Source organism: Alosa sapidissima, chromosome 17, assembly GCF_018492685.1.
Source record: "Alosa sapidissima isolate fAloSap1 chromosome 17, fAloSap1.pri, whole genome shotgun sequence".
NCBI lineage: Eukaryota > Metazoa > Chordata > Actinopteri > Clupeiformes > Clupeidae > Alosa > Alosa sapidissima.
Genome location: NC_055973.1, coordinates 20,594,670 through 20,617,329, shown reverse-complemented (window position 1 = coordinate 20,617,329; position 22,660 = coordinate 20,594,670). Strand labels below are relative to the sequence as shown.

General features: G+C 49.5%; 1 protein-coding gene across 1 annotated transcript in view; it reads right to left on the bottom strand.

The window, feature by feature from the left end:
* Window positions 1–20,571, bottom strand: part of LOC121688546 (CD166 antigen homolog) — a 27,156-nt gene extending 6,585 nt beyond the window's left edge. Inside the window, exons 1-11 of the mRNA XM_042068208.1 lie at window positions 20,311–20,571; window positions 5,800–5,906; window positions 5,354–5,570; window positions 5,126–5,190; window positions 3,987–4,074; window positions 3,711–3,875; window positions 3,426–3,550; window positions 3,099–3,231; window positions 2,073–2,185; window positions 1,691–1,817; window positions 1,313–1,437 (exon numbers count right to left, since the gene is read on the bottom strand). Coding sequence (XP_041924142.1) covers window positions 1,313–1,437; window positions 1,691–1,817; window positions 2,073–2,185; window positions 3,099–3,231; window positions 3,426–3,550; window positions 3,711–3,875; window positions 3,987–4,074; window positions 5,126–5,190; window positions 5,354–5,570; window positions 5,800–5,906; window positions 20,311–20,362 — 1,317 coding nt within the window. The 5' untranslated portion in view covers window positions 20,363–20,571. The remainder of the gene's footprint in view (window positions 1–1,312; window positions 1,438–1,690; window positions 1,818–2,072; window positions 2,186–3,098; window positions 3,232–3,425; window positions 3,551–3,710; window positions 3,876–3,986; window positions 4,075–5,125; window positions 5,191–5,353; window positions 5,571–5,799; window positions 5,907–20,310) is intronic.
* Window positions 20,572–22,660: the final 2,089 nt, after the last annotated feature.

Genomic DNA, 22,660 nt, shown 5'->3' with positions numbered 1-22,660 from the left:
TCAGCTGGGCCCGTATGAAGACAAAGCCTGGAGCAAAGCCTCAGCTGCTGAAAGGAGGAGGATGATTGTGGATGAGGTTAAAAACCAGGAGGAAGGCATCAGGAGGGCCAAGGTGGTGGCACTTGGGAAGCAGGGAAAGTGGACCAAGTGGGAGAGCGTGGAGGGAAGGAAAATGAGCTGGAAAGATCTGTGGAGTATGGAGTCAAGGAGACTTGGCTTCATCATCAGGGCAACATATGACGTCATCCCCACACCCATGAACTTCCAGCAGTGGCGAGGAGAAAATCCAGGCTGTGCACTCTGCTCCAAGCTGGCATCCCTTAGGCATATTCTCACAGGGTGTAAAGTGAGTCTTGCCCAGGGGCGCTATACCTGGCGTCACAACCAGGTGTTGAAAGAACTTGCTGACACTTTGGAACAGAGGCGAACTGCAGCCAACTCAGCAACACCTGCAACACTCAACTCCCTGCCAGCAGTCATATTTGTGCGAGAGGGGGCAAAGGCAAATCACAGTGCACTCACAACAGCAAAGCACTGCCAGTTACACACAGCTTGTGACTGGAAAATGTTGGCGGATGTTGGTCAACGCCTTGCCTTTCCTCCTGAGATTGCTGCCACCACTCTTAGACCTGACTTAGTGCTTTGGTCACCATCTGCTAAGGTCTTTATCATTGAGCTGACTGTGCCTTGGGAGGAGTCGGTAGAGGAGGCATACAACCTTGCTGCAGAGGCACAGCAACGTGGTTGGAGGACTGAGGTGCGCCCTGTGGAGGTGGGATGCAGGGGCTTTGTGGCTTCGTCTACCACCAGGCTGCTCAAGGATCTGGGAGTAAGAGGCCAAAGCCTGCGCCATGCCATCAGGGAATTGTCGGAGGGGGGTACACAGAGGGGGGTACTTCAGGGACGCCTGGGGTTACCGTCGAGCCTTCCGGAGGTGTCTGTGTGTGTGTGTGTAGTCGGTGTCTGTTAATCAGATGTTTGTGTGATTTGTGTGTATATGGTAGTAGTGAGTCTGTAGTCAACTGGTATATGTGATGAAAATATAAAACTAATCAAATTATGCTTTTTTGTAGCACTTTGTGCTGTTTTTTCTTGACAAATTGTCGGCAAATTGCATGCAAATTGCCTCAAGTGTAGGCCGTCTTTTGCTATTGAAACTTGCCTGTAGATTACTGCATTTGAATGTATGCAAAGTATGTGTGTGTGTGTGTGTGCACACATTTTCCTGTGTGTATGTGTGTGTGTGTGCATGTATGTATTTGTGTGTGCGTGTGTGTGTGTATGTGTGCCATTCGAAGTGTGTGTGTCTTACATTGGTGCCGTTGATGCCGCTCCACTCCACAGTGGGTTTGGGGAAGCCCTCAGCCTCGCAGCTCAGCACCTTGTGGGCTCCATCAGCGCTCAGCTCCTCCTTCAGGCTGGTGATAACAGGCGCTCCTACACACACACACACACACTTTTAATTCTTTATTTGGATTGACAAATAGGATAAGTATCATGGCAAGCGTTGCAGCAATTATCAATCAATAATCTGCACATCAGGGGTAAAGGTGACATCCGCGTTTCCACATGAAGAGGCAACCAGGGATGACACACACACACACACACACACACACACACACACACACACACACACACACACACACACACAGAGAGGGATAGTTATGCGGAGAGATAAAGCGTGACTGACCTTCCACCAGCAGCTCAAAGGAGTGTGTGGACACAAGGTCTCCCATGGACACCTTGCACTCGTACAGCCCTGAGTCGGAGTACTTTAGCCGCTCAAACTGGGGCTCCTCTGTCAGACTGGCGTTGTTCTGGAATCACAGAAAAAAGGTTAAACACACACACACACACTCACAAATCAGAGAGGGAGGACATGTTACACACACAAACACACACACACACACACTCCTTACAGATGAGGAGGGTGAGGGGATCAAGGTCACACTCATTCATACCTATTCACACACACACACAACCAGAGAGGGAGGACATGTTACACACACTTCTACAGATGGGGAGGGTGAAAAATCAAGGTCACAGCTATTCATACACAAACACACACACACCTTTGTCCAGGCCACAGTGACCTTGCCAGAGGCGTCTTTCTCCAGGGTGATGGGCAGAGGCTCCCCCGCAGCCTTCACAAGCTTCCCAGATGGGCTCAGAGCCACGTCCAGATCTGAGGGAGAGAGAGAGAGAAAGAGAGAGAGAGACACACACACACACACACACACATCACTACACATCCCCAAAACACTGGCCACATCTCTTACATCCACACCTCAACCACCAGATGGGACTTTTACTATCAAAATGGCTTAAACATTATCTAGCGACAGTTTAAAGCATTAACAATGGCAGAATCACGGTACAGCAATATGCAATTAACCCATCATATTTATTACTGAACTACTTACTATGAGCTGGATAACTTCAGCAGAGTTTCCCATACATTGACTTATTTGTGGCGGTCTACCACAATATCAACATTGACCACCACACAATGATTTTCTATGTTGTGCTACTTATATGGGATGAAATCCTTTAATTTCATTTCTCTCTTTCTAATTAAGTTAGAGAGCATATAAGAAGCAGTATCCCTACGCTAACGTTAAAATACTGTTGGGTTGTAGAGGTTAGCACACTATAACGTTACAGCTACTTGTCAATATTCATTTTATTGACTTAGACCCCACCCCCCTTTTGCCAATGATAGAAAAATTAACAGATTGAACTGAAATCCATGGCTGACGCTCAACAAATCATTGTGATCTACACTCGCACGTCGCCCCGTTAAAAAGAGATTTAAGTCATTCTGAAGCTCCTGCAGATGTTCAGTGGCCATGTCAAGAGTGGTCCACATGAAGGCGGTGGCATTAGTGCAGCACACTCTGCTTTCAACATTAAATTCCATTCCATTCCATTCAATATAACCCCGCACACCAGCGTCATCTTTGCCACCGCCGCAGTGTTGATTATGATTCAGTTCTATTTTTGGCGGTGCCGCTCAATAAAATCTCGTCAGTTAAAATTTCCGCTCATGAGGGCGCCTATTTGCGGAGCGCTTAACAGCACGAGAGGGCGTGACTCACAGTGGATGGTGATGTTGTGGGAGGCGACCAGGCTGGTGTCACCGCTGGGGGAGCACTTGTACTCTCCTGATTGGTCCCGTGTGACGCCCGTCAGCGTGTAGGAGTTCTGGTCCTCCACAGTCACTTCCTTTCCCTGCACAGAGAACACAGGTGTGAGGCGTTACTCGGCAACAGCTGACAGGAAGTGTTAAAAGAGAGCAGCGGCCTCGTCCCCCCAGAGTGGAGCCCACGCTGTAGTCATGGATATGCAGTGGCGCGGGGGCCCAAACCACAAACCACAGCGTCGTCACGGAGACACAGCGAGGGCCGTGGGAATGGACTGCTCACCTGCAGGTAGAAGACGTAGCTGGAAGGAGGGGGGTTCCCGTCGGCACGGCACCTCAGCATGACGTCAGCACCCTCCAGCAAGAGCCCAGGTGTCACAACCTCCAGGCTGACCTTCTCCGTGGGGTCTGAGGAGACACAGAGGTCAGGAATCAGGACACACACACATGCGCCGCTGTAATTTGCTGACTCCCTCAGACAGTCAGGGGGAAGTGGTGAGTGTGTGTTTGTATTTGTGTAAATGTGTGTGTGAGGGTGACATGAGTATGGATTGCGTGAGGGACTCACAGTTGATGGTGAAGTTTACAGCTTTGGATCTGAGGGCGGAGTCCTGGACCCCACAGGAGAACAGCGCCCCCATGTCCTCCTTCTCCACAGAGTACTGCAGCTCGGACACACTGCTGGTCAGCCCCGTTGATGCATCTACGGTCTCTGACACCGTGATCACAATGCCTGAGAACACACACACACACACACACACACACACACACACACGTATGACAAGAGAGTTCTACAGGGAATGTGATGGAATGAAAACGCATTTCAGTCGTTTCTCAGACAAACCTTTGCCATCATGCTCTAGAGGCTTGTCGTTCCTGTACCACGTGAGCTTGGCTGCAGGGTTGGCATCGTCCGCACTGCATTCTCCAATCTAGGCACAAGCCAAAAAAACAAAAACAAACAAATAAGTAAGATGCAGAATTGATTGGTCATGCCTGTCTCTCCCACCGCTCCAGTTCTGAGCTGACTTCTGGGTTCTCATTCAAAGCTGTCTAATGATTTAATCAACTTGCTGCTGGCACACACACAGACACACACACGTCCCTAATTCACATGCTTGTGTGAGACACTCCCCCACACACATGTACCAAGAAAAGCACACACACTCACACATCCGCTTTAATAGAAACGGAGAATTGGAGAGACAGATAAAGAGAGGGGCTGCATTTGAAGTGGCGCTGACAGTCAGAGAGAGAGAGAGTGAGGCTGAGAGAGAGAGAGAGAGAGAGAGAGAGAGAGAGAGAGAGAGAGAGAGAGAGAGAGAGAGAGAGAGGGTGGCAGAGGCGAGAAGCTGGGCTGTCGAATCACCAGAGGCGCCTGGATGCTCGTCTGCAACAGGAAGCCCCGCTGACCTCCCACCTGAGAGCCTCTGTCCTTCTAATGAGTCTCTCTCGGCTAGCCGTCCGCCCACTGTGACCTCTGACCCCTAGACGCCCGCCCGCATCACTGATGCACCTCACCCCCAAGGCGCCTGCGCTCATCGCAGTGACGACAGCAAGCTACCCGTCCTCCCACCAGGCGCCCGAGCGGAGTGTCACCCCAGGAGACGCAGCTGAGTCTGGAGCCCACGCACGACTCAACTTCCTGCATCGACCGGCCCCCGCGTCGACTCGCACCAGGAAGTCGATACACACGACACAACAGACACGACAGTCACACACACATCTAATCGACACTCCATGCTTCACCAGTAAGACAGGGGTCACTGGGCCACAGAAGTCATCCTGAGAGAAAGTCTATCAGAAGAACGCAGGCAATAACATTCTGGTACACACAAACACACACACACACACTCATAGCATCAGTAATTTCCCTATTGGCTAACGCTGTCTGTCTTCCACCCAATCTACATTCCAATCCATCCCACCTATGTTCCACCTAGACGGTGCTGGTCGTCGGTGCAACCTTTCCCTCCTACTTACCGTGGTCCGTTTGCCTGTTTCCACGGCAGCCGGGTTGTTCGTGAGCTCCACCCTCTCGGGGGATTCTGGGATGGAGAAGAGAAATTTTTACGTGCCTTCATATTTAATAACCGCAGGCAGCACATATATGGTGCACACTTGAGTAGACTGAATACCTCGGCTCAATGGGATCTTCTGGCATTACTAAATAGGCACCAGTATGGAGTGCTAAATGTTAGCTCTACTCACTGCGGATGAGCACTTGCATGCTGTGCTCGGAGATGTCCGAGATCATCACCATCATACAGGTGTAGGTCTTCTGGTCGGAGAGGACCGCGTTAGTGATGAGGAGGCTGTCGTCCTTGCCGATGGATACTCGGCCCTTAAACTCATCAGAGGCAGTGATGGTGGCATTTGTCTTCCGCTTCACCAGAAGATCACCTGATGTGCCGTCCACCTTATCCTCCTGATAGACACACATACACACACACACACACACTTATGAGCACCGAGAGCAGTACAACTTTTTGCAACTAAATAGGTTTTCACAAGATTTGCTGATTATCACATTCTTTCAATTTCACTTCATTAGTTTGTTTACATTGCGTTTCTCAACCTGTTTGGAAAGGGGGTTGTAGGTAAGTAGGTTGATAGGTATTTATCAGTGTTATGAGGTGAAGTGCAGCATTGCTTACGTATTTCCACTTGATAAGAAACGGTTCCTCAGAGCGCGAGTCTTGAGGACCGCACGGGATGCGAATGGTCTCTCCATACTGGCTGGTGATGATCTCCTGTGGGCACACTGGAGGAAAACACAGAGCATGTGTAAACAACAACAACTACAGTAAACAACAAAACAGTAGAATACCTCATACACCTAATGCTAATGGCTGACTGTTCATGACATGTCATGAGGATGAAAGATGGTGGTGAAATCATCAACAGCAGTCACACACACACTTTACCTACTGAACATATTAGCCAATCACACACTTTGGCTCAGTTCCTGCTGTTTGAGTGAAGCACCGCCCATGTAATGTATGGATCTGCTGTCCATGTAAAGAATGTAAGTGCTGTAAACGGCTTGTTTATGGATCTGTTGTCCATGTGAAGCATGTAAGTGCTATGTCCGTGTAAGTGAAGTATGCAGTTTATTTGAAGTATGGGACGCCAGTCCACATGACGTATGGCTCTCCTGTGATGTGCCGGCATGTCGTCCACATAAGGCACACAAGTGAGGTATGCGAGTGCATGTTTCTGCAGACTGACGGCATTCTGAGTTATCTGCGGTAAATAATGCGAGTGAGCGTTTCGGTGCACCTCCTGTTATTGTGTGTGTGCGAATCATGTCATGCGGAGTGTGTCAGCACATCGGCAGTGCATTCTGAGCGTTATCTGCCGTGCGGATGCGTGAGCGAGCGCTCCAACCTCCGGCCGTATTTCACGGGCTTGAGAGTGTCACCGGCAGGGCTGAGTCAGGGGCACATCACGGGGAAAACCCAGAGCAGAGGGGCTCTCTCAAGAGCCCCCTTATCAGAGGCTTTCCACACACACACACACACACACACACACACACACACACACACACACACCTGCCGCTGGGTAGGCTCCTGGCCACATACACACACACAGGACCAACACGCTCACACACATCTTTAACATGACAAACACACCTTGGCAGCCTCTCTGCTGCTGCTGTTAGCATTCCAGTGATTCCTGATGATAAACAGGCTGTGCATCAGGAGAGCTAATTCCCCCGCAGATAAGCCATCCTACATCCCTGTGACTGATGTTCCGCTCGCTGCCTAATGCGTGTCCGCTCACAACTACATTCCTGCCCGCTAGGGCAGTCCAGTCTGGACTGCACGCAGGCATCAGGGCTTTATGGAGAGCTTTTCCAGACCTGGCCTTCGTCCATATGCCCCTTCTGAAAGAAGCCTCTTTTTCAGACTCAGAGCAGACTGCCTATCCATCTGTCTGAGAGCCGAGAGCTTTTAATAGTGAAAACAGAGGGAGTCTACTCTACACCGCCTCTGGCGTGTGGTGTATAGAACATAGGTTCTGCCCAGAGTGAATGGAGACACAATAACACGGTCTGGTAACCCCGCGACTCAGGAACTGCCTGGTGGACCTCGGACGACTTAAGAATGGATCTGGCTCATATCTGGCTGAGACGTTGATCGATTCACGGCTTCCAGGAGGACACACCGTTCTAGTGACGCGAGCGGCAGGAGGCCATCGAGGACAGAACGACGTGGTTCCAATCCCCCCTGGTTAGACTCTATTGTCCGACAGATTACTTTTTTTTCCCAGATCGCTTCTACAAAGAAAAACAGATAAGGGGGCCAAGGCTGTTTTTAAGTGTGTTGCCCTGGCAACATCCTCGGATGGCTGAGAACAGAATGAGTGAAGTCCCCTGGTTTTGATTAGGTACTAACCCCCCCCCCCCTCCTCCTGACCTGAAGGTCCCCCCCCCCACCTATCTCAAGAAAACGGAGATATCAGATCACCAGGGAAATCACAAGCCCCACCCAGGCACCCCTGTGCCCTGCACCTCCCCGCCTCACTTCAGCTGTAAGCCCCAACTTATTGCCAGCTCAAGTCAGCGGCTGTGGGCTGAATAGTGATTGGGCACAAGAGGAGCAGCTTAGAGAGCAAACAGCAACACACCTCCACAGAGCTCCACTCAACACAACACAAGACTGGGGGGGGAAAGAGAAAGAGAGAGAGAGAGAGAGAGAGAAAGAGATGGAGATGGAAAGAGCTCCTAAAAGGGATGAAGAGAGAGATGGAAAGAACTGAGTCTTTAACTCATTAAATGCCAAGCTGTTTTTGGGAGCTTTGTCCTAGAGTGCCAGCAATCTAGACCATTGTTGATGATTTTTGTACAGCCACAGCATATTCTGTGTTATAGCTATGAACACATACAAAGGCTCGATTAAAAGGTGAGACTTTAAGCTCTCGGTGGGTGCAAACCGTGTATTTCTACACGTCTCTGTTCCTGAGAAATCCCAAGCTAAACAGTGGCTAGTTTTCATCAAAATCGTTGTTTTTTTCTAGAAATGGAGATATAACGTCTTTATTAAAATATGAAGTGTTGCCTGTTACTTACTTGTGTAAACTTTCCGGGAAGTGATCAGCGAGACCTGGCGAGACTGCCACCTAGTGATAGACCCACGAAAATGGCCTGGTTTTGACCTGACGTGCATGTGTCACTGATTCGACCCAAAGCGGCAACCGAGTTAAGATACAATGTTGAGATAAAATGTCCAGATTGTGCGTTTTCATGAGTTTTCGTCATACATCATCATATATTTCATTTGTATTCATCACAGAGTTCCCAAAATCACATATAATGTGTGTTAGAGTGATATTACGTTTTTGGCACTCAATGAGTTAAGAAAAATGGAGAAAAAGAGATGGAGAAGGATGGAGAGAGATAGAAAATAGAGAGATGGAGAGAGAGCTCTCATAGAGAGGGAGAGGGATGGAGAGAAAGATAGAAAGAGAGATAGAGAAATGGAAGGAGAGAGAAAGCTCCCATACTCAGACAGAGATGGAAAGAGGGATAGAAAGAGAGAGCTCCCAGACTCAGAGAGAGAAGGAGAGATGGAGAGAGAAAGAGCTCCCAGAGAGAGGAGAGAGATGGAGGGAGAGATGGAGAGAGAAAGAGCTCCCAGACTCCCAGAGAGAGGTGGAGGGAGAGATGGAGAGAGGAAGAGAGAGAGAGAGAGAGAATGAGTGGTAGCTGGGGTGATTGGAGGGAGCTCTCTTGGTGTGATGTGCTCAGTGTGTGCTGTGAATATACCATTATTGATCAAACGGGCAGCAGACGCCCACTGCTGCGTGAACACTGAGCAGGATTCTGCCGGTGTGTGTGTGTGTGTGTGTGTGTGTGTGTGTGTGTGTGTGTGTGTGTGTGTGTGTGTGTGGGTTTCACAGGCAGCGTCTGTGCAGTCAGACTCAGACCTTCCCCATTCACAGCTCAGCAGTTCAATACAATCCAACAGAGCTGCCAAGCAGTCACAACAAACTCACAAAGAAATTGTCGTCCGTTGTGTGTTCTATGACCTGTGCACACACAAAGACACAGACAGACACACACACACACACACACACACACACACACACACACACACACTCTCTGGGCTGTGTTTCATGCACGCGGAACAAAGACTGTAGCTCTCCGGTTACGATCGTCAGACAGTGGTGTATGGGGGGGATGGGGGTAGGTGCGTGTGTGTGTATGCGTATGTGTATGTGAGTGTGTGTTTGGGGAGAGGAAGATGCTGTCTGACACCAAGTTCCCCTGAGATCACTTCTGTCCATCTTCTCCTGTCCACACACACACACACACACACACAAGACGTGGGTTCACATCATGGATAAATGGACCTCGTCTTCTCCCTCTGTGTTAATGCTGCTTGCTCTCCATACCCACCCAATCCCACTCCTCCGTCCATTCTGTATAATGCTTGTTGTTTTGTTTGGCTGTTATTGTGCTGAGGAGCTCTCTCCTACAGCGGTCAGTCTAGCCTGATCCACAGGTTCTTCCGCCGTCTTGGTAAAAACCTGCCGGTGTGTCACTAACAAAGACCTGCGGGGGGAACAGTGACCCTTTCCTGACTCTACCCCCCCCCCCCCCCCCACACACACACACACACACAAAGGAGTGTGTGTGACTGAGCCACTCTGGCTTGTGTGACTGGTTCAACCACATAAACATACACCTGAAACTCACCACTTATTTGCTCAGACGGTGATAACATCTCCACGGAGATGCATGGCAGACTAACTGACAAGCTCCCTATAGACACACACACACACACACACACACTTATCGCCTAGTGTTTCAGCCACAGTCCTGTATACACGCACACACGCACACACACACACACACACACACACACACACACACAGGCCTACTGTTTCAGCCACAGTCCTGCCTACACACAGACACACACACACACACACACACACACTTATGGCCTTGTGTTTTAGCAACAGTCCTGTCTACACACACACACACAAAAGTGTCTCAGCTTCAGCTCCTGCCTCCCTGAAGACACACTGGGGCCCCCAAAGAGCTCGTTGACACTGAGGGGTGTCGAAGGCAATGAGCCGTCACCCTGACGACCGAACACTTCCTGTGGATAACTGAACCTGCCCAGACTCGCCCTGCGAGCGGCCTGTGTTTGGTGGGGGAGGGGGGATGGGGGGGATGGGTGTATGTGACCTTCATCTGCTTCTGCCACCGAGTCGAGAGTGCAATCTTCTAGCTCTTTTTTTTAATCAATTTAGCTCTTTCTCTAGGCCATAGAGCTCTGCTTATGCACTGTGTGGTCGGCTCTGCTGAGGCTTCAGCTCTGGGTGTTCAGACTGCTACCTCAGACACACACGCAGAGCCAGCTGGACACAGTGAAGGGTCCTGATGAGCTCAAACACACCCAACCAAAAACACACACATTTCCTACCATTTAACCCTGACACACAAACCCTCCTACCATTTAAGCATAACACACACACGCACACACGCACACACATACTCTCCCCCCCCCCCACATTAGGGGGTCCTGAAGACTGCCATAAATTAGCCGGGGGCTCTTGCGTTAAGCGTTGCTGGAGCCACTCTTCAAACAAAAGCGGTGCGTTGAAGCCGTGAGGTAAGAGCACTCAGACATGACAGCCATTAAGCCCTGAATTATGGATCCTCCATAAGGGGAGAGGGGAGGGGGGCCCGGGGGACCAAGAGCACGTCTTCAAGCCACAGACATGATGATGGACCCCCCCCCCACACACACACACACACACACGCGTGCACATACACACACACACACGCACACATACAATGACCCCCTCTCCCAGTAGCTCCATTATGGAACTGCTGTTTTATCATGAGGCCATTACCGCCAGCATTAGTCCACTCTACTGGACCACCAACAGCATCACGCAGCCACCAGCCACCGCCCGGAGCTCATTGGCCGCTCATCTCATCTACTTACACTTAAACTATACAGAATCCACATGAACACTCCATCCCCCATCTTAAACTATACAGAATCCATATGAACACTCCATCCCCCATCTTAAACTATATAGAATCCATATGAACACTCCATCCCCCATCTTAAACTATACAGAATCCATATGAACACTCCATCCCCCATCTTAAACTATACAGAATCCATATGAACACTCCTGCATAACCTACACAGGATCCATATAAACCAGATCCAGGAACGAAAACTCTGCTGCACAGATAACATTAACAGCAGTCAAATCTGACCACTTCTATCAAAGCCCTGACCACCAGTTTGAACACTTTCTATTAAACCACCCACAGGATAGGATGTGACCGATGGCCAGTCTGTCTGATGATTCTATTAAACCACAGGATGTGACCCGTGAGCCGCGCCCAATCGGTCTGAGTGATTCAGTTAAAGCAGCACAGGGTCGTCTCGTTGGCGGTCAACCTTCTCATTGGCTACTGGTGACCTTTTTCTTAGGCTGATCTCACTCCCGGGCATACATCACCTCCTTAACGCCACCATCAGGACCTGCGCTCGCTCGCTCATCTCGCCAATAAAGAAGGTGATGAATCACGAGAGCACCTGCCCCGCCAGGAGATGAGCTCATCCCCACGGAATAGGATGTGCAGCTCGCTTGCTCACTGTGGGGTTCTCCCCTCTAGCACAGTTACTGTGAGTTCAAACGCTGTATATCACTGACCTCACTGAGTTAAATACATTACAGCATTCTCTGATCTCTACCAAAGACACAGAGAGTTCAAATACATTACAGGGCAGAGTGCTCTACTGACCAGCAGAGACATGAAACCATGTCGGGAATGCTGAGGACCCGGGTGTGTGTGTGTGTGTGTGTGTCCCCAAAAATCATCAGTAAAAAACAGAGGACACCTCTATCGCTGCGGCACTCTTTTGAAGACAGCATTCTTGACATCAAAGCTGCCGGCCAGCTCAGCTCTTCAGCACATACACACACACACACACACACACACACACACTGGCCAGCTCAGCACAGCTATTCAGCAGGCGCAAGTTGGACACCACTTCAGCTCCTCACCCCTCAATTACTCTCCTCTCACACACAGAGCTCTATCTCTCTCTCTCTCACACACACACACACACACACACACACACACACACACACAGAGAGACACACACCACCTCTTCTGTCCTCTCCTCTCACACACAGAGCTCTATCTCTCTCTCTCGCTCACACACACACACACAGAGAGACACACACGACCTCTTCTGTCCTCTCTTCTCACACACAGAGCTCCTCGAACACACACACACACACCTCACCTCCTATCTTCTCGCACACAGAACTCCTTGAACTCTCTTTCTCTCTCTCTCTCTCTCTCTCTCTCTCTCTCTCACACCAACACACCTTACCTCTCATCTCAGATCCCCCCATCCCACCCCATCCCACACACACCCATCAACCTCTCACACACAGAGTCCCTCACACACACACACCTAACCTTTCATCTCCCTTCACAGGCAGAGCTCTTCACACACACACACACACACACACACACACCTGGTGAGGCTCCACCTACAGGTATAAACTTCCGCCTGAAAGCCAAAACATGGAGGCCCCCCAGCCACACACACACCAGAGGCGCTCGCAGCGCCATCCACCCCTCCCCCAAAACTACTCCCCTGCAGCTGCCCGGAGTAGGAGTATCTGAGGGTGGAGAAGATGAAGGGGCAGATAACTGCCCCTGGGGCAGGGGTCTGTGTTATCAAAGCAAACAAACAGCTAAGCAAACACAGAGGGCCCGGATACACACACACACACACACACACACACACACACCCACACACACACACACCTCCAGTGCATGTCATTATACCGCAGTGACTCGATCGATACCGTTTCCTGCCGGAATAATGACGTCCCTTTTTTTTTTTATTCATGCACAGAGAGAGTTCCACTGTATATTGCCTTTAAGAGACTTGTCTGGATATCCAGCATGTTGCTTTTTTAGAGGTTGATCAATATGTTTTTCTACAGGATAAAAGCAACGTCTACAGCTCTGCATCAGAACTGCCTCTCAGCTGGATGCAGTCAGAATGGTCTTTCATGTGAGAGAACCTGGATATTCTCTCAGGTATCACAGAATATTCACTCATGTAAGACTGGATGTTTCTCAGGTTACACTGGATATTGCTCAGGTGAGACTGATAATCTGCTGTGTACGGAGCACACACTTGAAATCATGAGAATACACACAGTGTGGATTAGAGGAGTTGGGAAAACTCTCTATATACACACACACACACACACACACACACACACACACACACGCAGGTTAATAACAAACCACAGGTACATGACATCATACCGAAAGTGGGACAGTTTCACAGGGCACAGATTGTAGATTGCGCACACACTTTGCATTAACATCACTCGATCAGCCGATCCTCAGGTAAAAGACAGAGAATGAGAGAGAAAGAGAGGGGGAGAGAAAGAGAGAGCAAGAGAGAGAGAGAGCAAAAGAGAGAGAGAACAGCGAGACTCAAATAGAGAGCCATGCTGAGAGATAAGGGGGATGTGTGTGTGTGTGTGTGTGTGTGTGTGTGTGTGTGTGTGTGTGTGTGTGTGTGTGTGTGTGTGTGTGTGTGTGTGTGTCTTGCAGGGCAGTTGCTGCACCAGGCCTGTTGTGGCATGCTGAATTGGGGTGGGGGGGAAAGTGTGTGTGTTGGGGGGGGGGGGGGGGGGGGGGGGATGGGGGTTCTTCAGTAATCTGGGTTCCGGGATAACACAGAGCAGCCCCCCCCACACACACACACACTCAGAGGTGAGGGATTGGGCTGCCAGAGGATGACCTCTGGGGTCAGGGGTCACTGATGAGTGAGCAGCCGTCAGTGGCCCGAGCAGTGGTTGATAAAGAGAACGCTGCGCATACACACACACAGCTGGAGCCACATGCCAGGCAGACAGACAACACCAGGGGCTCTGCTCACACACACACCCTGAGCCTGGGATCACTTTAGTTTTTGAATTACCTGAGATACGTTGTGTGTGTGTGTGTGTACCACATGAGGGGACTGTCCTCTGAAGTGTCAGAGTCTCAGCTGAGTGCACACAGTGAACACAGGTGACCCCCGACCCCAACCACATTCCCTTGGTATCTCCCAGTGCCAGTCAACACACACGCACGCACGCACGCACACACACACACACACACACACACACACACACCACTGGCAAAAACTCATGCTCACTGACTAAAGTGGTCTTCTTCCGGTTGCATTTTGCTATATTCCAGAAGGCGAGTGAAAAATGGGTCTGGGCCGCATGATTATGAGCTGCTTCTCCATAATGAGTCTGTGTGTGTGTGTGTGTGTGTGTGTGTGTGTGTGTGTGTGTGTGTGTGTGTGTGTGTGTGTGTGTGTGTGTGTGTGTGTGTGTGGTCTGCTTCTCACTGAGAGCGAGGAGTGAAGCAGGCGGCAGAGACCAGAAAGCAGCCGCAGTGTGTTAAATGGTCAGCCGCTAGTCCCTGATTAAACGGAGGCGTTCCGCTACAATCGTGTGGGCTCTAGGATGGAGACACGGTGCATTGTGGAACATCCGTTTGCTAGCACACTGGGCTCGGCTAATGACTTTTGGCACTTTCATTACGCATCATCAAAATGCTCTAAATTCCCGCTCGCTCCAGCCAGCCCAACTGCCACTAATCAAAATGCAAATCTATCAGTTACCTCGCCCGGCCCGCTCACACAGCTACGCTATATGTGTGTGTGTGTGTGTGTGTGTGTGTGTGTGTGTCTACATCTGTCTGCTTGTGCGTCTGTGTGTCTTTTCGATGTAATGGAGTCAGGCAGTGAGTTAATGAAACGGGGAGCCACTCTGGATGCATGGTGTGAAATTTAGAAGTAGAAAGCACCATTATGGACCGCACACACACACACACACACACACACACACACACAACCATCAGAACCCACAGGGACACCGATTCCCTGCGGTGCACCCCACTCCACCCAGCATACAGCAGCCTCCACCTCACTGGAGTGACCAACAGAGAGAGAAGAGGGGGAATAAAACTGCAGGCTTGTCACAAACAGAAGAGTTTTATAAAAACTGTAGGCCTGTTGCATACTAAGGAGTTTGATTAAAACTGCAGGTTTGTCGAAGGCAGAAGTGTTGAAGTAAAGCTGCAGGTTTGTCGCAAAAAGAAGCCGTCATATTGGACACAGGGCCTGAGCGGCCAAGAGAGCGAGCGATTGAGCGGAGAGAAAAGCAATAAAGGGCGAATGCACACACACGCAGACACACACTGCCTGGCAAATAAAGAGAAAGTGGGTCAGACAAACCTCCCATGCACAACTAAAATGAAGCCAAAGGTTATTGGACAGACAGTAAACACCAGCAATTTCAACATACTATCATGGATGCAGTACTGAGTAGGTATGGATGTGCATGCATATATGTGTGTGTGTATGGGGGTGGTTATTGTGATAGTGGGACTCATTTCCTGTGTCTGTGCAGCACCCAGTGATGGATTATGGGAGTATAAGTGCAGAGCTTGTGAAAGTATCTTTTCTACTCACTACTGTGGCCTCTCTGAACACACACACACACACACACAAGGTCTTATAGTGGGGTATGGGATTGGATTGGTCCTTTAACCGGCCTTACAGTGGACTGGACATGTCAGTCAGAATGTATAATGGGATAGCCAGCAGAGAGGACGAGGGGGCAGGAAAAGGGGTACGGAGGCAGATTTTTGGACACTAGGGTGAAGTGTTGGTAGACAGGGCAGAAATAAGGGCTTTGAGGCAAGAGTAAAAGTGTTGGGGGCAGGGGTACAGGAGTTGGGGCAGGGCTGGGGGCAGAACGGCAGTTTAGGGGCATTGGGTAGGAGTTGGGGGCATTGGGCACTGGGCAGGGCCTCAGGCTAAGAGATGCGCATGTGAAAGTCCTGCTGCTGTATCTCAATCACAAAAGCTCCTAATCAGCCTGCGGTTCTGTAGCTCAGAAACCTCCTCACAATACTCCCAGCCAGGAGCCCCCCTTACAATACCCCCAGCCAGGGGTGCGGTGCGGTGGGGGTGTTTGGGGGTACGGGGGAGGTTGAATGACAAAAGGGGGGAAACACCCGAATGGTTTTGCTCCATGAATAAGGACTGACTGATACCGCGGCAGTAAAAGTTACAGTCACAGCAGACCTCATGAATCTCAATTAGAGCATTTTAGCTGAGCTACTGCACACACGCACACACGCACACACACACACACACACACACACACGAGAGCCATTCCTCTTCAGTTGTAAAGCAATGCATCTTGTTCTCTTAAAAACTGGGGAACAATGGTGGCATTGTGCGTGCGAGTAAAGTGTTTTTTTTGAATAGGCGCGCTGCTGTGAGAGACACACAGGCATGTTGCTAGGGGACAGGAACTCTGTTCAACTCCTCCATTCAGCAGAGCTGACCCTGAGTGTGTAAGCCGCTCTGGAGAGACACCCACAGGTCCGCTTTCGACCCTAAAGTCCACTTCAGACAATGCTATGGATACGGCTCAGAACAAGAAGCTGTCGGCAGAGATCAGACCGTCCGTCACCTTCAGTTAGTCTGAGTGACTGTCACACAAGCACGTGGGTAAGGGTGTGTGTGTGTGTGAGTGTGAGTGTGTGTGTGTGTGTCCCAGTCACATAGCCCTCTGAGCAGCTGTGGAGCTGGACGTAGTGGACACTGCACCCAGCGTACCGATGTGTTTACGTGTTGTGTGTATGAGGGTGTGGGTGTGTGTGAGTGGTGTGTGTGTGTGGGGTGTTCTGGGGTAGACACTAGACATGTTGTGCTGTATGTGTTTGTGTGTGCACGCGTGTGTGAGAGAGTGGTGTACGGGGGACACAGTGGGTCCCGGGCAGCAGGAGGACAGTAGCGTAGGAATCTGGACATATCTCGGCTGAGGGGACCCCCGGTCGGCGACGGACAAGGCACTCACTGTGTAATAGTGAAACTCCCTGGGCGGTATTTCAGTGACGCGGTGCCAATAAAGCTGTCGCGGCCCAACAAAGGGAGCTTGAGAAACGGACCGAGAGACCCGGACTGATCGCATTTCCATGCGGGTTCTTCCGTGTGGCCATTCAGGGCTACAAGCGCTCTTTGAGATAACGGAAACGAGCTCCACAGCTGCTGCACACACAGAGAGACCGTCGATCACACACCTCCCCAACCAGCCAACCGGTCCCGCATACAGATGCTGATTGTTCCCTCTCTAGGACTTGCTCGGCAGAGTCCCTCTCTCCACACACACCAAAGTCACGCTCACTCAGTGGTCCCTCTCCAAAATCACTCTTTTCAGCTCACTAAAATCCCACATTCACTGTGGGGGCTTCAATCTGGGTGATTCAAACTCATCATCAGCCATCAATAGTAACTTCAATCTCTCTCACACACACACACACACACACACACACACACACACACACACACACACACAAAAGCCTGCGCTGGACCACACAGCAGGCCTGCGCAGGACCCAACACCTACATCTCCCTCACACACCCACACCAGGAGAAACAGCACGATAAAGTGAACAATGCCAACACCACCAGTGAACAGAAGACCAGCGGACCACTCTGACTGTAGCCAAAACTGGCAGCAGTAGCCGACCTTGAACACTTGGTGATCTGCTGAAGAATGATTTCACAGGAAACTCCCAGTCATGCTAGATCCCTCAGTGAAGGACAAGGCGCCAGGCATCAAAGACACCTGAAGCATCACAAGACTCCTCCAATACAATATTCTACTTCATGCACTTCGAATAACCTGTTCAGATATGACTAAGCTGGTGTGTATGTGTGATGTGTGTGTGGCAGGCAGTGTTTGTTTGGGCTCTCATGCGAGGGGAGTGTGTTATGTTTGTGTGTTTGAGTTGTTTGTGTGTTTGTGTTGTTTGTGTGTGAGTGTGTGTTCATCACATGTGTGTGTGGAGTGTGTGTGTTCCACTACCTGTGTTGTGGTGGTCCAGCAGTACAGTGAGACAGCTGAGTAAACACAGACTACAGTAACACCTCAGACAGAAAAAAGATACGGGGGCTTTATGGGAGATTACACACAGTATCACACCACACATACATCCACACACTGATCAGCTCCACTACCTCCTATTTAAACACACACACACACAGCTATCACACCGGGCAGCCTCCAATGCTCAACTCCACTAACCACATTTCCACACACACATACACGCACACACAAGGTTGAATGCACCTCGACACACGTACAACCACACACACACAGTGCTGTACACACTTCTCATAGCTGAGTGAGTCTCAGACAGAAACAGCCTTTCCGGTAAACATCAACCAAAATCTTACTTATAAATCCATACACCCACACTCAGGGAGAGTCCACCATTAACAGATCAGAGCAGATCTTCAAACACGATGAGACATTAACCAGACAGCAGGAACAGCCCACCAGGAACAAAGAACCCTCGGCTCCACTCGGGGGTGGGAGTGTGTGTGTGTGTGTGTGGAGGGGGGGGGGTACGCATGCGTGCGCCGCACAACTGTATGTGTGTGTGGGGGTGTAGCCATGCATGCATGAATGTGTGTGTGTGTGTGTGCAAGTCTCACGTTTGTGTATGTGTGTGTCTGTGTGTGTATACAATATGTGTGTGTGGTGGTGGTATCTAATCCATTAGCAAATGAAGAGGCCCTGTTTCTCCACCTCAGCCCGTAAGACCAGGTGTGATAGGGGTTGTGGGGGAGGGGCACGTGCACACACACACACACACACACACACACACACACACACACACACACACACCAAAAACCAGATGCTTCACCCAAGGCACATTGCTGAACCCCCCGCCTCGGTCCTGTTCTTCTCCATCTGCGCTTCCTTGTTTGTCACAGCTGCCTAAAGTCTAACGACACACAACCACAAACAAACACACCCCTAACATACCCTCTCAAGCACACACAGCATGTTTTTGTTTGCCTTTCTCTGGATGCTGCAAAGCAAAGCTAGCTTGCATACTGCACATGTGGCCTCTATAGTCCAGTCATTACCAGGGACTTCAGCGTAAGGGAAGCACTGATCCTGGCGAGGGGTTGGAGAAAGGGAGTGGCCTTGCCTGCCTGGGATCAGGCAGTTTAATGGGACATGCTGAGATAGCAGCCAAATAGAAGAGACAGGACAGGGGAAGCCAAGAGAGGACTTTGCACCCGGATGTTGTTTTCTCAGGTCAGGTGTTTGTGAGTGCAACTAAAGGCCCCTGGTTGCAACGGCCGCAAATTCAAACCAATCAGCCATAATTACTGGTCAGAATAGCTGCCACACCTGCTTTCCAGGTGGATACCAGAGACCCAAAGACGGGTGAGCTAGCCTACTTTGAAAAGGGACATACCAGTGACACGTGATCTGCTATGACCAGGTCTTTTTCACCTTTTCAAACCTAAAGTGCAGAAGCTGCCCAGGTGTTGTTGATACCTGACCCCAAAACATGATTATACTGTATAGCCCACGTTAAGAAACTGCGAACAACACCTGGCTATTTGAGATCATTTGTCCTTGCTACAGCTTCCACTTGTTTTTAAAAGACGTCGCCTACAACTTTTTTCATCCCACCTGTTCAATTTCAGGGATGATGTGTCATCGGTGTTAATGAATGACCTGTTACCGGATGCAATTGATCCGGTAAATCCGTCCCTAATGAGCCATGTTTTTGTCTGTTCACTATTCAAATCCCAACAGCAAACACAGAGCCATGGGTGGCCAACATATCGGCAGTGCGCAACTAGTAGCCTACTTGTGAACATCGGCGTGGATATCGGGACGGACGAGGTGTAACCACGGGAGGGCTGTAGCCTAACGGATGACGGCGGCTTCAATTCTAATTCCTCCATTTATTGATCAAGAGACGCAATTCCTTCAACCGACTGATAACAAGCTATTTGACAATTGACTTTCTCAGACAGCCTTTCATAACGGGTAACTTGTGAATACTAACTTGGGGATGTAACGTAAATGCTAATTCAATAGGAATATAATTGTTGCTAAATTTGAGAAGCAGCTGGATGAAATTGGCAAACATTGCGATGAAATCAATATCCCGTCAAGGTAGGCTACAACAACAGAAATAGTTATTAAATGCAATTTCTTTCAACATTAACAAGCATAGCCTATATAACGTTAGTAGCAATAACTTACCTTGATGGAGAAGCGACAGAAAGACTCCCGCTAAAATCGAAGCAGAATGCATTCTCGCAAAAGCAGAGGTCCTCGTCTCAATCTAAAGTCACTGAAACTGAAACTTAAATTGCTACAAAGCGCTACCGGCTATAACAGTGTTTCTGGGATCAGGTGCTTTTCCAGCTCGCTGGCAATCTCTGGACAGATGTATCAGTCTGTGCACATGCTCCCGGCGCCCACCTGCAGGTACAGTGAGAAAAGTCCGAGAGGAGTAGAGAGAAGAGTGGCAGAGGGGGGCGGGGGTTGAGGCTCCGCCTCGCACACACCCTGCTCAGCTCCCACCGTCGTCTAACCGTGCCCCCCCCCCACAACCCCCAACCCCCAACCCCTACCCCACCACCAAGCAAAACGGATCATAATCGAAACCTTTGCTACGTGCCGGAACCTCTAGGTAAATGTATTTATTATGACCGCCGCGCAGCGAAACTTGGTGGGCATGTAACCCCACATGGATAGCATGGAACCATCGTTTTTCGTTTTGATCTGTAGCCCCCCCGCTGGACTGGACCCCCGAAAGGAGGGTAGGGCAGACACAGTTTTCTGTGAATATATCGAAAACCGTAGGGATTTTTTTTTGTATGTTGATCTCAAGGGGCCATGTCAACCCATTCCATAACCACTCATTTCATGTATAGCGCCACCTAGTTAAACACAAAAAAGTAAAAATGAGTTGTTGTAATTGAAGGTATCTGTGACCTAACATAGTCAAAACTGCACGAAATTGGAAGTGTAGGATCATTATGACACCCTCTGTATGCATGCCAAGTTTTGTGGAATTCCGTTCATGGGGGGCCACACAATAAATTAATTTATGTTACTATACACCAACTGGCCTGTAGGTGGCCGGAGACAGTTTTCTGTGAATATCTCGAGAACCGTAGGGCCTAGGAGGTCCACCTGTTTTATGTATGTAGGTCTTAAGGGGGCATGTCAACCCATCCCATTACCACTTATTTCATGTATAGCGCCACCTAGTTAAAAATTAAAAAGCAAAAAATTAGGTGTTTTCATCACAATATCTCTGGCTGACAAGGTCAAAACTGCACGAAATTAAAAGTGTAGGATCATTATGACACCCTCCGAATGCATGCCAAGTTTTGTGTACTTTCGTTCATGGGGGGCCTTACAATAAAATAATTTATGTGTACATTTAGTGACGTACACGAACAAGGATTCCCGGGACACTGAAAGACCGGGGTACACAAAACTTGGTGGGCATGTACCCCCACATGGATAGCATGGAACCGTCATTTTTCGTTTTGATCTGTAGCCCCCCCGCTGGACTGGACCCCCCGAAAGGAGGGTAGGGCAGACACAGTTCTCTGTGAATATCTTGAGAACTGTAGGGCCTAGGATGACCAATTTTTTCCGTATGTTTGCCTCCAGGGGTCATGTTAACCCATTCCATGTGCACACTTGTGCATAAACAGATACACACGCACACACATACATTTACAGTAATCATACGTATGACACATACTCACACAGTAGACATATGTACGCATGCATGCACATGCACAAACACACATACGCAGGCAAACACACAAGCACGCACATACACACACACACACACACACCCACACACATAAACATAAACTTGTACACGCACACATGCACACAATTCAAGAATTTTTCCCGTCATCTACTTCCTGAATTTTTGGTCATTGATACCCGGGACACCGAACCACCGGGGTACATGAAATTTGGTGGGTATGTAGCCCCACTAGACTTTTACGGAAAAATTTCATTTCGTCCCCGGGGACCAACACCACAACCCCCCCCCCCCCGTGCTGGGCCCCCTGAACCGCAAAAAAAACAGTTTTTCCTAAATAACTACCTGAACCGTGGCACTGAGGATGAAGAATCTTTTATGGTATGTTGGTCTCAAGGGCCCACATCAACCTGGCTCATAATCACTCATTTGTGATTTGCACCCCCACCCCCCCGGTAAAAAATTAAAATGCAATATTATTCTGCTTTAATCGCCCCTATCTTCATCTATGTTCAGAACTGCACCAAATTTTATGTGTATGATTGACCTGGCATTCTCTGGGGGTATGCCCAGTTTCATAGAATTTCATCCATGGGGGGGTCTAAAAAAATTAGGTTATGTGTACATTTAGTGACTGTACACTCATTGGCCTGTAAATGGCAGTGCACACATATACACATGCACCCACATACTATCGGTATTAGAACGGCCGATACATAATTACAAATTCAGTAGGATTAAAAGAAAGCCAAAATAAATATTCATCATCATCATCATGGCTGCATTTTCAGTATTGGCGATAAGTAGTCGTTTGTC